This window comes from Ursus americanus, chromosome 29 (genome assembly GCF_024610735.1).
Source record: "Ursus americanus isolate L20-20 chromosome 29, mUrsAme1.1.p, whole genome shotgun sequence".
NCBI lineage: Eukaryota > Metazoa > Chordata > Mammalia > Carnivora > Ursidae > Ursus > Ursus americanus.
The window spans coordinates 2,886,851-2,903,325 of record NC_142155.1 but is presented as its reverse complement, the minus strand read 5'-3'; the positions used below and the strand labels follow the sequence as shown (position 1 = coordinate 2,903,325).

Genomic DNA, 16,475 nt, shown 5'->3' with positions numbered 1-16,475 from the left:
TACACCAAGGTAAAAGTTCTTTGCAGATATCCACACACAAACAAATTTTCTCAGGTATTTTAATAAGAACAAAGTTTCATTAAAATTTTCTAAGCTGTACCTTAATGGAATATATTTGTGGAATTTTCTTACCAGTAGTTTTGAATACTACATGAGTTGGTCTATCCTTCATTACAAGATCCAAAGCTGACAAGCCTTCTTTGTCTTGAATATACAGACTAACACCATGCTAAAAAAAAAAAAAAGAAGAAGAAGGAAAAATATATATATATATATGTTATCTTCTATGCCCACCGACATTTTTTTCACACACACAAGAGAACTAAAAAAATCAAATATCTAATTCTTAAAATAAGAACCAGAAAACCTGAAGAAATAAAATAAGTAACATTTAAAATCAAAATGAACTAGACGTGAAAATTTTCTACGGTTTAAGGCAAGTCTGGCTACCTACAAGGCCCTAGCCCTGGGTCTCTCTGTCTGTGCCTGTGCATGCACTACACTTCACGTATTTAAAGAGCCATGCTAAAGGCTATAAAGACTTCAAGGTAATGGCACAACAATATTTATATCAGCATTTATTGTTTATAAATATAATGTGATCGTGTAATCCCCATCTCTTCTTGCCTTGAACTTTGTTATATCCGGTATTTATATTTAAGACAATTATATTCCTTTATTTCTATTTGTATGATATAGGTTTTCATCTTTGTATTTAAATTTTTTATAGCATTGTTTTAATTGTGGCTTCTTATAAATCACATATAATTAATGGTATCCTTAAAAAATCTGAGAATGTGTGTGTGTATGTGTTTTAAGGATGAATTTAAAGTAATCTTTATATCTTCACAGTTCAAAATTAAACATGAAATAGGACACTTTCTGTCTCACTTATTTAAGGCAGTTAGCACACCCTATCCTTATCACCATACTTTTCTATCTTTTAAAATGTAATGGAAGGGAGGCAGGAGGGACAGAGAGCAATGTTCAATTCATATTGCTGTTACTTAACTACAGTTTTTAAATATAAAATGTTCTTTTCAAGAGTAACTTTTGGTATTTCCTGATAGTTTAATAAAACATTCAGTAATTAGATTTATCTCTATTTTAACCTGTGCAAGTCATCACTGCCTGTCTGTACACTTGGGTAGTTACAGGCAGAGAACTATGAAGTTATTAAACTCTGTGACGTGTTGGAATCCTCTGTTTTAGGTTACTTAGGAAAGAAGAATCTCCTCTTACCTTGTAACAATGGATTCCTAATAAACTAAAACCAATTCTGAGTTCACTGTGTTCCAGATGGTTATAACACTTGATTTCACAACGGTTGTCAATGAGCAAAAAATACTCAAATGAGCTAACCAGTTAAAAAAAAAAAAAAAAAAGTGATCTAAGATGCTTAACCTTTTAAGAGAAACAAAGGTAGCATCCAGGACAAAGTGCTCTAAGCTATGAAGGTTACAAATGGGATCCCAGAAACTTAGAACCCTAGACAGTTTATTTTGCCAGTTTTATAAATTTTCCTAAACTTTATACATACCAACTGGACCCTAGTAAGACTACATATATTTGCGTTATCCTACGTAGCCCCAACTGCGTAAGACTACCTTTATTTGGCCATTAGCACTCCACAGATAATGGTAGACTCTGACATTTTCTACTCATCTTAAACTCTAAAGGTTGCAGGACCAGCATGTAGTCTATCCTATTTAAAGATCAACTCTTTACATATCCTCAAAATAGTAGGTAAATTCATTACCTTGTTAAATAGCATCTAAGTATATGCCAGGCTTATAAGCCTGAGCATTTCATGAGAATGCTCTACAAGAAGAAGCAGATGCACTTTAGACACAGCTATTCCACTACAAACCACTAGTAACACTACTGGATAGGTCTGCCTGCAAATACAGAGAACTGTTTTTGTTTGCTTTGACTGTCTTCCTCAAAAGCAAAGCTTAAGATAACAACTGGCATTCAGGTAATTTCCTTGGGAAGAGATCCTACAAAGTGAGGACCAGAAGAGTAAATAAAGGAGGAAAAACCAATACAAGGATGTGTTATCGAGTAGGACACTGCTAAGGCTTGTGCATGATCCTGCCAGGAAATTCTGGGAACCTTATACAATATACCACAGAATAATTCTCCAGTTGAGGAATAAAAGGGGTAAGGGTTTACCCCCCAGTTCCCATTCTTCATTAGCAAAGAGTCGCTCTAAAAGGGATTTAACTCTCCTGTACTTCTGGTTGGTCGTGCGTGAATGCCAAGCTCTGGGGCATAAAATAAGAGGCAAGCAGTAGATGCTAGAAACAAGGTGCAGATTTATACCTATACAAAGCTGCTAGAAGCCTCTGAACAACTAGCTAGAATAAGAGGTGAGGCCAAAATTACATGAAGTGGTTCAAGAGAAGTATCTGATACACTAATTTTTCCAAACTGGTTATGAGCTAAATTGAATGAGTTTAATATGGCTCTCTCACTATTGCTGCCCATATACTGCCAAAAAGTCAGAATCAAAAGACCTTGAGACTGTAATTTCCAGTGGGGCAAATTGGGACGTTTCAAGCCTGTTCTTTAAAGCTTTGATAGTACTTTTGGATACACTGGCTAGATGCCTTCATACTAGAGAAAACAGAAAAATAAGCATTCTCTTCTATTCAAATAGCATGGTTTTAACATTATGAACTAGGAATAGTTTTAGTAAACTGGTCCTGCTATCTAATTATCCTGGGGCAGGGAGGTGGGAGGGTACTTCACATCAGTTCTACTTAGTTTATAACTGTTCCATTCTAGTTTGAGGAGATTTTTCATGCTTATGATTTGACAATTAACTGTATTGCTCTGGTTCACAGCCTGTTCTATTCTGTGAGGTATCTGATATCCCCCTAATAAAATAGCTTTTGCTTAGGGAACCTTAGTTAGCTTCTGTTTCTATGAAATAAGAACTCTAATACACCAACATTTACTGTTCTATTTGTTTATTTAATTATTTGGTTTTGGTCTATCTCCTTCCACTAAAATAAAAACTCAAACAAAAAAAAGGATTCTGTCTGTCGTGTTCATTACATATCCCTAGGACCTAGATTAGCACCTGGCACACATCAGGCACTCAAAAAAAAACATTTGTTCCAAATACTTTATGAATAGTATAGCATTTAATCCACACAACCTTATGATTAAGTTAGTTCTATTTACAAATGAAGAAAATTAAAGCAAGTTTTTCCAGAATAGTAAGTAAACCACGAGTATGAAAAAACAATGGTATAGCAATAACAGATACAGCAGGACCCTACAAACATAGTCTTTGCCAGCCACTCATCTTGTCATGGAATCAAGGAGCCAAAGAACACATGCATAAGATAGGTTGTCTCTCCTCCAGCTTTTGGTAGACAAGTAGTTTCTGCTGAGGTTTTTGTTTTGTTTTGTTTTGTTTTCTAATCTTTGGCAATTAGGAACTGACAGTGGTGCTGTATATTTACTGTACGATTTGTTTTGGCAATTAAAAAGTCTTATACCTATAAAGTTATCAACTGCAATTTATTTAAAATGTGTATTTGTGTATGGTCTCTCTCTGCCAACCATAATACCTTAAGGGCTATAGCTGTCATAATACCTTATATGCTACAGTTGTCCAGAAGTGGAACTGACATGCACACTCCAATCAATGCAGCTCTTCCAATTAAATGATGTTGAAAGGTCAAAGGAAAAAAGGATATGCTATGTTGAGATGTGAATACTAAATGGATAGGAAAAGGTTTCTGTAGCGAAATTTTATCAGTGCAATGCATCCACTGTTAGGTATCTATCATTGATCAGTAGGACTCTGATGATAATAAAAGACGGTCAAGCCAAGCACAGGTAGCCAAAGGCACAAATTTCCTGGCTTCTCTTAGCCAAGGAGGAAAGAATGACTGAGGATTTCTAAGGGGAAATGAAACCCCCAGGGAAGGAAGTTTCAAAATTCAGACCAGACCCTATTTCAAACTGAAGCCCCAAATCCTGACACCTGAATGGCAACTCCTATGACCACAGAAAATCCAAGGATGCTCAAGATTGACAGGACTGGCAGTCATCCAAATTTCTAGCAGAAACTGGAAAAAACTGAGATTTTAGGTGTGAGAAAGGGTTAAGAGTAGAGCTGATAAGATGCTTTAACTCTTACCAACCTAGCTTTCTGTATAAAATAAATTAGAGTAAGAGAATTAAACCATCTAAATCAAATGTTTTAGATGTAAGAGGAATTCACAGTACTATTAGTAAACTTTTTTAAAATCAAAAATAGATGGAAGATACTGAAGATAAGCTCCCTAATGTGACCATAAGTTTCCTGAGAACAGGAAGTGTTTTGTTCTTCTCTGTGTCCTCTACAAACATGATAAAATGCCTGTACCAAAAAAAAAAAAAAAAAAAAAATCAATTTAAAACTCAAGACTTCTGATTGTGAGTTTTTAATGTGCATTCATTAGTGAAATGACATTGGGATATACCTCAAAACACTTCGTTATTTGACTATACACTACAACAAACCTAGACTGAATCTACTTGATGAGAAATTTCAAATTAATTAAACTGATTCTAATTATTAATTTTTTTACAACTATAAACACTTTATCCTAGCCAAACAAGAAATAAACATACTATACAAAAGACAGTCCCTAAATGTTGTATTTCAATAACTAGTGCCTTTTAATGTAGCTAATAAAAGTTACAGAAAAGTAAACCATTTTTCTTAAGAATACTGAAAGATACATAATACAGATTAAATGATAATATATATGGGATTTACTTCAAAATAGTGTGAGATAAACAAAGGCAGTGGGGACATATATAACACATAATTAGCCAACAGTCAGTTATGTATTGTAAACTTTGGTATATGTTTAAAACTCTATATCATAAAAAGTCCAAATGAAATATATATTGGATTTGAATTCTAAAGATGAGTCAGTTACAATAGTAAAAGATATCAAACAACTGATAAGAACAAACGCAAATGTTTGGAAAATAAATGGGGTGTTTGAAAAAGACTAAGAAAAACATATGCCAGACCAAATAGTTTTAAATAAAAAATGACACTTACCTTCAATAGGGACCAAACACAATCAATATGTCCATAAAAAATGCTTCTGTGCAAAGCTGTCCATCCTGATTCCTTGTCTTTCACCAGCAGATCCACTCCTTTCTCAATAAGCCAATCTAACACTCCTTTCTTTCCACAGGAGGAAACAAGGTGGAGGGCATTTCTGCCAAAAGCATCTTTGATAGTTGCAGCATTGTAACAATGACTGGAGAGAAAGGCCTTAATCTGGTTTTCATTCCCCTTTGTTACCACAGAAAGGACATCCAAAGCATGCTTCAGGGATCGACACTTTGATGTGCAGTCAGGGATGGAAGAATTCATCCTAATGGTTTTTATACTGCTTAGTTTAGTTCTTCAGAGTAGTCAGTAAAGACTAATTCTTAAAAATGAAAAAGCCAGGACAAAAAGGTGCTATTCAGAAAGATTTATAGAGAATAAATGACCTGTTTAGGATTATAATTTAAATCCTCAATGGCAATAGTATAAAACTATATATCTTTGTACAATTTATTTTGGCACTTAAATCAAAAAATTATAAATAGTTCTATAAAGTTTATATCAAATACAAGTTCTTTATTAAGGGAAAAAAACAACTTTCCACAGTTTATAGACTTTTCCTGGAGTCAAGCACCAAGGGGGAGTGAGGAGGGGACTCCCCCTCCACACTGTCTGATCCTTTCAAATATCCATAATTGCAAGGGTGACCTATAAAAGAAAGGGAAAACAAGAGACTGTAAAAAATACAAAATCTACCTCTTGCTCTCCTCAAGTACTTTACCATTACCTCTATATTTAAGTGCCCCCAAAATCAAATAAAGTGCCCCTAATTCCTATTTCAAAAAAGTAAATAAAGTGTATCAACTCTTCATCTTCACATCCACAGTATTCTAGAACTATACTAATCATCTTTACATCCTTTTTTCCACTCTCCTGCTTAAGGTTAACCTCTGTACCTGTACTCTGGAGTCCACCTGTTTCTTTCCAAAAGCTTCATTCCTTCTCCCTTGTATTTTTACACTCTAGTAGCTATGTCCCCACAAGATATAAGCACACTTAAATCTACCATCTTTTTTTTTTAAGATTTTATTTATTTATTTGACAGAGAGAGGCAGCGAGAGAGGGAACACAAGCAGGGGGAGTGGGAGAGGGAGAAGCAGGCTTCCTGCTGAGCAGGGAGCCCGATGTGGGGCTCGATCCCAGCATTCTGGGATCATGACCTGAGCCGAAGGCAGACACTTAATGACTGAGCCACCCAGGAGCCCCTTAAATCTACCATCTTTATAGCAATCCCATCTCAAACCTTTACCCTCTAAAATTATTTCATCACCACCACTACCCAACACCATCCATCACCACCCACCACCACCACAATAACCAATCCTCTCATCATTCAGTTTTTACTAAGAGCCAAGCACTGTGATAATGTTCTCTGCGCCTGGAAGTCCTTCACCATAGGACTATAGAAGGAGATGATAATTAAATAGCAGGTATCAAAATAACTAGGTATCAATCTGGGATAACAATAACTTTAGACACTTACTTTATACCTTACATCAATATAAACTCAAGATGGGTCAATGACAAATATAAAAATAATACCAAAAGTACTAGAAGAGAGGATGGGAGACCCTTTTTTACAATTTCAAAGTACAAAAGGCCTTTCTAAGTATGATCTGGAATTCAAGCTTATAAAAGATTAATAAATTTAATCTGTTTAAAGCCCACATTAAAAAAAATACTAAGACAAAAAAGGAGAAAAAGCTTCCTTAACATATAGTCTCTATAAATAAGAGACCAATAGAATAAAAATCAAAGAATATGACATTTCTTTAAAAAACAAAAAGGAAATTTAAACAGATTTTTAAAAAGAGACTCACCTCATTCAAAAGAAATGTAAATTAAAACTATAATGAGATACCATGCAACAACATGAATGGAGCTAGAGAGTACAATACCAAGTGGAGCTAGTCAGTCAAAGAAAGACAAATATCATACGAGTTCACTCATATGTGGAATTTAAGAAAAAAACAAATAAGCAAAGGGAAAAAAGAGAAAGACAAATCAAGAAACAGACTCTTAATTATAGAGAACAAACTGATGGTTACCAGAGGGAAGGTGGGTTAAATAGGTGACAGGGATTAAGGAGTGCACTTGTCAGTGAAGAGCAAAGAGCAAATTCATGGAATTGTTGAATCACTACATTGTACACGTGAAACTAATATAACACTGTATGTTAGCTAATTGGAATTAAAATAAAAACTTAAAAAAAACTATAATGATATCATTTTTTATCTATCAAAATAGCAAAGATCAAAAAAGTTGATATTACTACGTACCAACAAGATTGTAAGAAAATACGTACTCTACTCCATTGCTGGTAAGCATATAAACTCATACAATTTCTTTGGAGAGCAATTTAGTATAGTTATGAAAATGTAAAATAACCTTTTTTCTGACCCAAGCAATTTTACTTCTAGGAATTTATCTTGGAAAACCATATCTATGTGTGGAACGGCATAAGTACAAGAATATCCACTGAGTCATTGTTTGAAATAGTAAAGTGTGGAAAAAACCTAAATAGAGTAATTATGTCCATGCAACAGAATATTATTCATGTATCAAAAAGAATGAAGCAGCTATATATTTTCTGATATGAAATCATCTGCAAGATACATTGTACCATGTCCTTTAAAATGAGATGTATATGTAATACCATTTACGGAAAATTTGTATATGTATTTACATGTTTATGCTTGAATAAGCACGAAAGATATCTAGAAGAATACACAAGAAAATGGTTAAGAGTGGTTCCTCTGGAGAAGAGCACCAATGGCTGGAGACAGAAATGGAAGGCAAACTTACCTATATTTTACTTCAAACCACTTTTGAATGCTTTACCATGAGCACGAATACCTATTCAAAAAGTATCTAAAAAATATAAATAAATGCTAATATATTGATTAGAGAGGTTATAGGAAAATATAGAAAACTCAGCCACCACATAAGAGCCTCTAGCTTCCTTTTTTCCAATATGCTACCCTGTCTGCTTTGCCCTGTTCAGATCTGGAGAAATGAAATACAATTTGTCAACTATTTGATGAACTACTATTCTTCAGATTTTTTACTTCCTGTTAGAAAACTAACCACCTATATATTAGAAATTTTATATCTAGAGTAGACTACTTTACACTCAACATTTCCCTATCATCTTTTTATTTATCATCTCCTAATTATTTTTCTTTCAGTATTTTTGTACTCTGGATTTTATTCTATTTTATTTTAGTCCTCTGGATTTTAAATAACTAGTCAATCCATTTCATAATGGTTAGATTTTAAAGCTTTTATAATAGAAATTCTATGTAAATTTTCTTCTCCAAGGTATTGATCATAAATACTTAATAGAACAAACAATCCTAAAACCACAAAAGACCCCAATAGCCAAAGCAATCTTGAGAAAGTAGAACAAAGGTGGAAGCATCACACCCCCTGATTTCAAACTATATTACAAAACTAGTAATTACAACTGTGTGATACAGGCAGACAAAGAAACACATACATCAATGGAACAGAATAGAGAGCCCAGAAGTAAACCCATGCATATATGATTTACAACAAAGGAACCAAGAATATACAATGACAAGGAGACAATCTCTTCAATAAATGGTATTGGGAAAACTGGACAGCCACATGCAAAAGCATGAAACTGGACACCTATCTTAAACCATACTCAAAAATTAACTCAAATGGTTTAAAGACTTAAATGTAAGACCTGAAACCATAAAATTCCTAGAAGAAAACACAGGCAGTAAGCTCCCTGAAAAATTTTTGCAAATCATACATCTGATAAAGGGCTAATCTATATAAAATACCCAAAGAATTCATATATTCAATTCATATTCAAGAATTCATATTCAAGAGCAAAAAAATAAACCACCCGATTAAAAAAATGGGGAAAAGATCTACATAGACTTTCCGAAGACATACAGATGCCCAACAGGTATATAAAAAACGCTCAACGTCACTAACCATCAGGGAAATGCAAATCAAAACCACAAGGAGACATCACCTTACTCCTTTAGAATGGCTATTATCAAAAAAATAAGAAATAATTAGTGTTGGCAAGGATGTGAAGAAAAAGGAACACTTGTGCACTACTGGTGGGAATGTAAATTGATATAACCACTATGGAAAGTAGTATGGAGGTTCCCCCAAAAATTAAAAATAGAACTACCGTATGATCCAGCAAGTCCACTTCTGGGTATTAACCAAAAGAAAACAAAACACTAACTCGAAAAGATAATATGCACTCCCATGTTCACTGAGGCATAATTCCCTTATTCTGACTTCCCCATCTACAGGTGACAGCACAGAATTAGAGGATTCCAGTTAGCTCCAGTTGTTTCTACTAGTTTGTATGTTTTATAATTTGATATAAGCCTTGTAACATTCATCGCCACCTTAAACTGTTGATTGGTATAAAAAACAAAGTGTTTCTTAGTTGACATAAAGAAAAACGTATGAAAGCCTCAAGCAGTTTAAAATGTGAAAACTGGAAAACAAGATACATGGCAAAATAGTCAATTGTAGTTAATTTCATTCTTTTGAGGCTCTAAAATTTTTCTACCTTTGTATTTTCAGTGTATTCATAATACTTGGAAAGAACTATTTACTAGCAAATAACTCAAACACTAAATGAAAGAATTAAGGTAAACCGAAGAAAATTCCCTAATTGTTACTATACATTAACAATTAAAATGGAAAAAAGGGGGAATATGAAATATAAAAATGGTAGCATACTATAATATATAGAGAAACATACAGAATACTATGAACATAAATATGGAAGTGACTAAGAGCTAGTGTTTCTTAGAGTCTTAGATATTTGGATTCAAATACAGCAATGCCGGCTGTTACTAGTTACGTAACTCTAAAAATTACATAATCTCTCATTTCTTCATCTGAAAACGGAGACAATGTCACCAACCTCACAGGGTTACTGTAATGATAAATAAAATTGCTTAGCCTTGTACCTGGCACAAAACAGACACTCAACATACAGTAGCTTTTATTACTATTATTTCTTCAGTAACAAAAGGGTAACAAATTTAATCTCAAAATTCACATTTGAGTTTGTCTCTGCTACCTGGTTTCCACACGTATTTCTCCAATTAAACCATATACACTAAGGTGACCAAAATGACCTCCAAACCTACAAATACTTTTAGATACTTTCAGTTCTTATCTTACTTTACTTCCCTGCTTTTGTTCATTAACACCGCATTCTCCTAAGGTATGTAGGAAGGGATATTGAAAGCATACAGAACTACTGAAGCATTTAAGCATGGGCTCTCTCTCACCCCTTCTTCCAAAGACATTATCTCTTCCCCTTATCTTCAAATTTTGTGGTTCTCTCAATGTCCCATCTTCAGTCTTCTCTTCCTCTCTACTTCATATTTTCCCTGGATAATTTCAATCTCTTTCTAGCTTTTAACTGTAACCTACATGCTCATAACCCCAAAATATGTCTTGTACCCTCACATCTTTCCTAAATTCCAGCCTATATTTCCAATTACCAGTGTAAATATTTATGCATTCAACATATGCTTACTGAAGGCAAAGAAAGCACTGGAAATAAATATTTATTAAGCACCTAATATATACTGGATATGTTACATTACAGAGAGGTTAAGTAAGCCACCCAAATCATAGCACCAATAAAAGAGGAGTTAAAATTCAAGTGCAGATCTGTTTAATAACAAAATCCAAGCTATTTCTACTATACTACACTGTCTCTCCAGTACATCCACAGTATCACAAGGTACTAGGAATACAAAATAAATGATATAAATATTTTAGATAACATGATAAAAATACAGGTTCATGGGTAATACTTAAGTGAAAACTATAGCTCATTTAACATCTGTATTCAATGAACAAAATTTATTATTATAGTTTCTACCATCAAAGGGTCACAGTTTGATAGAGGAGACTGATTTTATTTAAGCAAGTAATAAAAACATTGGATTATAAACCTGTGGTAAAGATAAAACAAGTGACTCAGAGAAATAACAGAGTTGACCAGAGAGAGATAGGGAAGACTTCCCACATCAGGATGAGCACGTGTTTGCCTGATAAATACAGGGTGGGTGGGCATTCAAGGCAGAGCAAAGAATAAATCTAAATAAAAGCATTAGAATCATTTTAGTCTATTCTGAAAATTCCAAGTAATTCAGAAGACAGAAAACAGTGAGGCCTAACATATACACAAGCATGGGCCAGATTATGGACAGCTTTCGGTGCCTTCCTTTTAGGGATAAAGAAAGTGAGCAATTCAGAGACACATTTAGATATTTAAGCTTTTGAATTGACAAGATGTGATGATAACTCCCAAATTTCTAGCCTGATTATATATAGGGCAGCCAAGAAGTAGAGTAGGGAGTAAATACTTTGGAAACTAGAAAAACAAAACAAACTTTTTAAAATGCAACAAATAAAAATTACAGGTGAAAAGCTGTTTTATATGTGATGAATATGAAATGCTGGTGGGAAACTGAGTTGTAGGAGTACAGCTAGCTACAGGCAATTGTTCAACCTTGGCAACTGGCCCATCACAAAGGCGTTAGCCAGTAGAGGTTGAGCCCTCAACAATGACTCATAATTGTTCCACTTATCCTTCGTTAGGAGTTTAGGTATCTTCCTAAAACATAAATCTGATCATGCCATTCTCTGACAAATCCAAGCCCAATATCTACATTCCATGTGTTAAGGTTAGCTTTGTGACTTCAGAAAGAGGATATCAATTAAGCCTGGAGACCATGTGGCATGTAAAATTCAGACTCTAAATTCAGAACACGGGAGGTAGGAGCCCAGGTACACCACTAACCAAATGATCCTAGGCATATCACAATTTTCTAAGCTTCAGTCCTCTCACTTAGAAAAAAGTGGTAACAACTATTTAGCTATTGAGCTGTTCTGAAAAATAAACGAGACAGTTCATTCATATGTAAGCACCCAACAAATGTTTTAAAAAGGGGGGGGGAGAGAAAGCGGTATATTGGTGTATAGGTCAGAAAATGGCACAACTTTAATTAGAGTCCTTTCTGCTTGGAAAGCTTTTCACCCAAACCCTTACAAGACTGCCAATGTGTCCATGAGTCAGAGTATCTGTCATCTTTTAAATTCTGATATGGACAACCAACATAAATTTCAGCCTCATACTGCCCCTTTATGTATGAGCACCTTCATTTTACACTGAGGAAATGTATGTGAAAGTTTAAGTAGCCTAGCCAAAGTTACAAATATAAAAAATATACTCTAGATTCTATCGATTCTACTCTACCCAAATTTCTCTCTCAAAATGCAGTTAGGAAATCCTAAATGAGAAGTAGAATAGAGTAGTACAAAAAAATTACCCTTATTTGTAGTCAAAAGAATTGAGTTCCCATTACCTAAAACCTTGGCCAAATAACTTAATCTCTCTAATCCTATTTTACGATCTGCAAAGTTGATGATAATAACTTGCCCTGTTAGCATGTACCTTGCCTACACAAAGATTTTAAGTTATGGGGGAGGGGGGGCGGGAGACAGAGAAGTCATATTTCTTCATATTTCTCACTATATATATGTGTATATATTCAATAAGTAGATTTGTAAAAACACTAATACCAAAATATCTTCCTTTTAAACTTGTATCTGTATTAAATTAACTGTTACAAAGCTACAAATTATAACTCATAATTGAGTTTAAAAAATTTTTAATTCCTTCTGTAAGCCCTGAAAATAGTTCACTTAACAATTTTAAGACACAGCACTTACTTCTTTAGGAAATTAGTAATTTTGCTTTATCACTATTGTATTTTAGTCAAACGTTATCTTAAATACTCTCTTGGTACAAAAGATAGAAACTTCAATACTTTATCGGTGCAATACCCTTTTTCACAATAGAAAAATTCTGCAAATTTTAGGGGGCAAGCACAGCTCTACATGTAGCAAAAAATTAATGACCTATTAATAATAGTAAACTGACTTTGATATCATTTATAATAATAAACCAAATAATACTGAGCTCCTTTATATAATAGATAAATTTATTTTTGGTCTATTGAACTTTATATGGTCCTAAAGCATAATGAGAGTAAAAGAATGTAGTAAGTTCCTTCACATAATTTAGCATCCTAAAAACCCTCAATACAAGTGTTTGTTTTTTTTTAATTTAAATAATGGAACAGCCATTTTTTAAAATTTCTTGAGGTAAACTCTGCTTTGACTAAAGTTTCTGCAAATATCTGTAACAAATTCTTTTTAGAAAACAGACCTTTCTGCCCTCATCTAACCTATGTCTGTTTCCAAAACCAATAAAAATCAAGGAATTCAAAACAGAAAAAGGAGATCAAGAAGTAGCTATGCAAGGATGTGAATTGGTACATTATGGGCGGAGAAACATTACCACTCATAAAAGTCACATTCTTTCAGTAATTCTGATACATTTCGAATTTCAAACGTCCTACTTCGAAGCATGGGGGGAAGGGGGGCAAGGGGAGTGCTACATCAATTTCTGTTTCCTGAAAAATACCTTGAAATTTTATTAACTATGTTGGAGAACAGTAGTCAAGGATGTCCGGGCTTACCTATTTCGCCACTGAACTAAAACTTTTTAAAAACCAGACAACGTGATACAATAAAAAGCCTCTATCCTGTCTCCCCCACCCCCAAAAAGAACAGGTCCCTTTTCACACAATGGTCAATTCACACGGAATTTCCGAGTTAGTATCCCCACAGTGGAGTAAAACTATGGGACCCCACGAAGGGATAACGCTTCAAGGAACGGCTTCAAATTCAAGGCTCCAAATTCAAGGCTTGAGGGGAAGTGACACCGACAACTACTGAAACTAGCAAGGCAGCAACGCTGGAGGGCGTGTCGGACACGACAGCAACGTAGCACGTCGCCGAACAGACCATTCATAAGCTGAGCAAGGCTGCGGGAAAGCGGATGCTGGAACCCCGGCCACCTGGCCCGCTCCGCGCCGTCTCGCTCAAAGCGCGGCAGTCTCGGAGCCCCTGGGTGCCCTCCCCACGGTCCATCCGCGCCACTGGCGTCCCCGGTCGCCCGCACCCTCCGGAAACTGAATACTGTCCCCTCGCCCCCCTACCCCACCCCCGGCCAGCCGAAGAGACACCGTCGCCTCCGCCGCTGCGCACGGTGAGGCCGCGCAGAGCACTCCCTCACCAGTCGCTAGATGAAAGTGCGCCGGTGTACTCCGCGAGACGGGCACACAACTGCGCAGGGACTCATCCTCAGTGAAGACAACTGGAGAAATCGAACAGTGCCAGGGGGAAGCGGGTCCCCAGAGCCGGGTCAGCTGTGCAGGCGGCTGCACCTTCAGCCGCGACTACAGGCAAGGGGAAGGGGGGCAGGGAGAAAAGGCCGGTGCGGGCGGTACCCAGGAATAAGACATGCGTTGATTGGCTGCGGCTCGTGTATGCCTCATGAGGATTGGCGGATGTCTGCCCAGAAGGCCTCGCGTGGCAGCACCTAAGCTGTGGCCTTGCCCGGGATTCCTTAGGGAACTTGACCCTGCGGGCCTTCGGACCACCGCAAGCCGGGGGAGGGGAAACGCAGCAGCTGAGGGCTCTCAGCCAACAGTGGTGGTGGAAACGTCCCTTTCAGAGTCAGCTGTCGCCTAGGTGGAAACGTCAGCTGCAGACTTGGAATTCCGGGTCAACACGGGTGGAGAGAGAACCGTGGAGACTTGGCCGAATGCCTCGGGCAGCCGGTCACCATGCAGCAGAAGCTTAGGCTTCTTGCACGGAGTTCTCCCGTTGCCCTACCAGTGGGGTCACTGGAAAGCCAAAGGCGTTGTCCCACAGAGACGCAGCATCGCCCTTCCCTTCCCGCTCGTACACCCGGATTGTCTGAGAGTCACTCCCTTGGTCCGAAGGCGGCACCGCCTTCTTAGATTGCTACTGGGACTTGCTGCCCACTGGGGTCACGTCAGTCAGTGCCTGACGCCCGGCTTGCACTCTGCTTTCCCCCATTTAACTCCGCATCCAAGGCGGGTTTAAAAGTGCTGGAGTGAAGAAAGAAAAAGCGGGGGCGGGGGGGGGGAGTGGCAATATTAAGAGGAGGAGGAGGAAATCAGTGCTAGTATACCAAATGGGAATCACTGCGACCAAATGCCTCATACAGCAGGCATTCAGTAAATGTTTGTTCAAGGAGGGGTAGTTTGACTCAGAACAAACAACACTAGCAGTTAGGACTTGGCTGTACACTCAGCCACGTTGTCAGTTATACACGCTACTTAGTCTCTGCCATCTGTAAAACGAAGGCGTTGGACTACGTGTCTTCTTAAGGGCAGCCAGTTCCGCTTTATTGTCTTTTTGTAGCCTTCCTTGTGGAAGCTCAAAGCCCTACAGCTGGTTGGTGAAAGGGAAAGGGAGAATAGCTCCCCTGCTGCCCTTCCCAATACAATGGTCTGTTTCCTTGCCCCTTTTCAAGGTGTCCTGTATCCTACTTTGATGTAACAAAAACCAATTTGTAATGTAAAAAATTAAGTGATTTTGAGAATGAGCTATATATGATGACTTTTATATTAATGAACAAAGAAAACAGTAATGGCAAGTAAGGATAATAATGTAAATAAGTGCATAGGCCTGAGTTCAAATCTTTTATTGATCTCTTTTATTTGGCAAGTTAATTAGCTTTTCTGAAGACTTACTACCCTTGTTTGTAAAATAGGAGAAATAATGTATTTTAGAAGCAAAAATGCATTTACATTTGTGAAAAATTGTATAGATACAAATATACAGCACAAAGAGTGCCTAGCACTTCATGAAAAAGAAATCTTCCTTTTATAAATCAAAAGGTATTTCCAGGAGCACCTGGCTGGCTCAGTCAGGAAAGTGTGTGATCTTGATCCAGGGGTTGTGAGTTCAAGCCCCATGCTGGGTGTAGAGATTACTTAAAAATAAAATCTTAAAAGAAAAAAAGCATATTTCCATAGCAGCAGAATTATTCCAAGGAGTCATTCATTCATTTTAACAATTGTCAAGCTCAGATAATCCCAAACTTAAGAATAGATTGCAACCTTGACAAGTACTACAAAGAATATTATCAGTTTAATCTGACTTCCCAAAGAAGTGACACTTGAACTATTTTCCTAGGAATGAGTAGGTGATAACTAAATGAAGCAGGAAAGAAAGAACATTCCAGTCCAAATGATGTGGAATTGCTCCTAATTTCTCTAGAAAACTGAATGCCTTCAAAGATATTGGTTATTTGCAAGAATTGCTGAAATGATTAGGAATTAATGCAAATTAAATACAATTAAATAAAAAATGCATTGCAGATGTTATTAGGGGAGGAAGAAATCAAAATTAGCCATTTTGTGAGGCTTTTTAA

General features: G+C 36.5%; 1 protein-coding gene across 8 annotated transcripts in view; it reads right to left on the bottom strand.

Moving 5' to 3' along the window:
• The window catches only part of IBTK (inhibitor of Bruton tyrosine kinase), a 95,186-nt gene extending 80,669 nt beyond the window's left edge, over positions 1-14,517 (bottom strand). For 4 of the 8 annotated variants that reach the window (XM_045804258.2, XM_045804300.2, XM_045804266.2 and 1 more), the window contains exons 1-3: positions 14,304-14,516; positions 5,078-5,782; positions 133-229 (exon numbers count right to left, since the gene is read on the bottom strand). In XM_045804258.2, the coding sequence (XP_045660214.1) occupies positions 133-229; positions 5,078-5,398 (418 nt within the window). In that variant the 5' untranslated portion in view covers positions 5,399-5,782; positions 14,304-14,516. Of the gene's footprint in view, positions 1-132; positions 230-5,077; positions 5,783-14,303 lie in introns of all 8 variants that reach the window. The other 4 variants (XM_087856922.1, XM_045804293.2, XM_045804277.2 and 1 more) reach the window with 2 other exon arrangements.
• Positions 14,518-16,475: the final 1,958 nt, after the last annotated feature.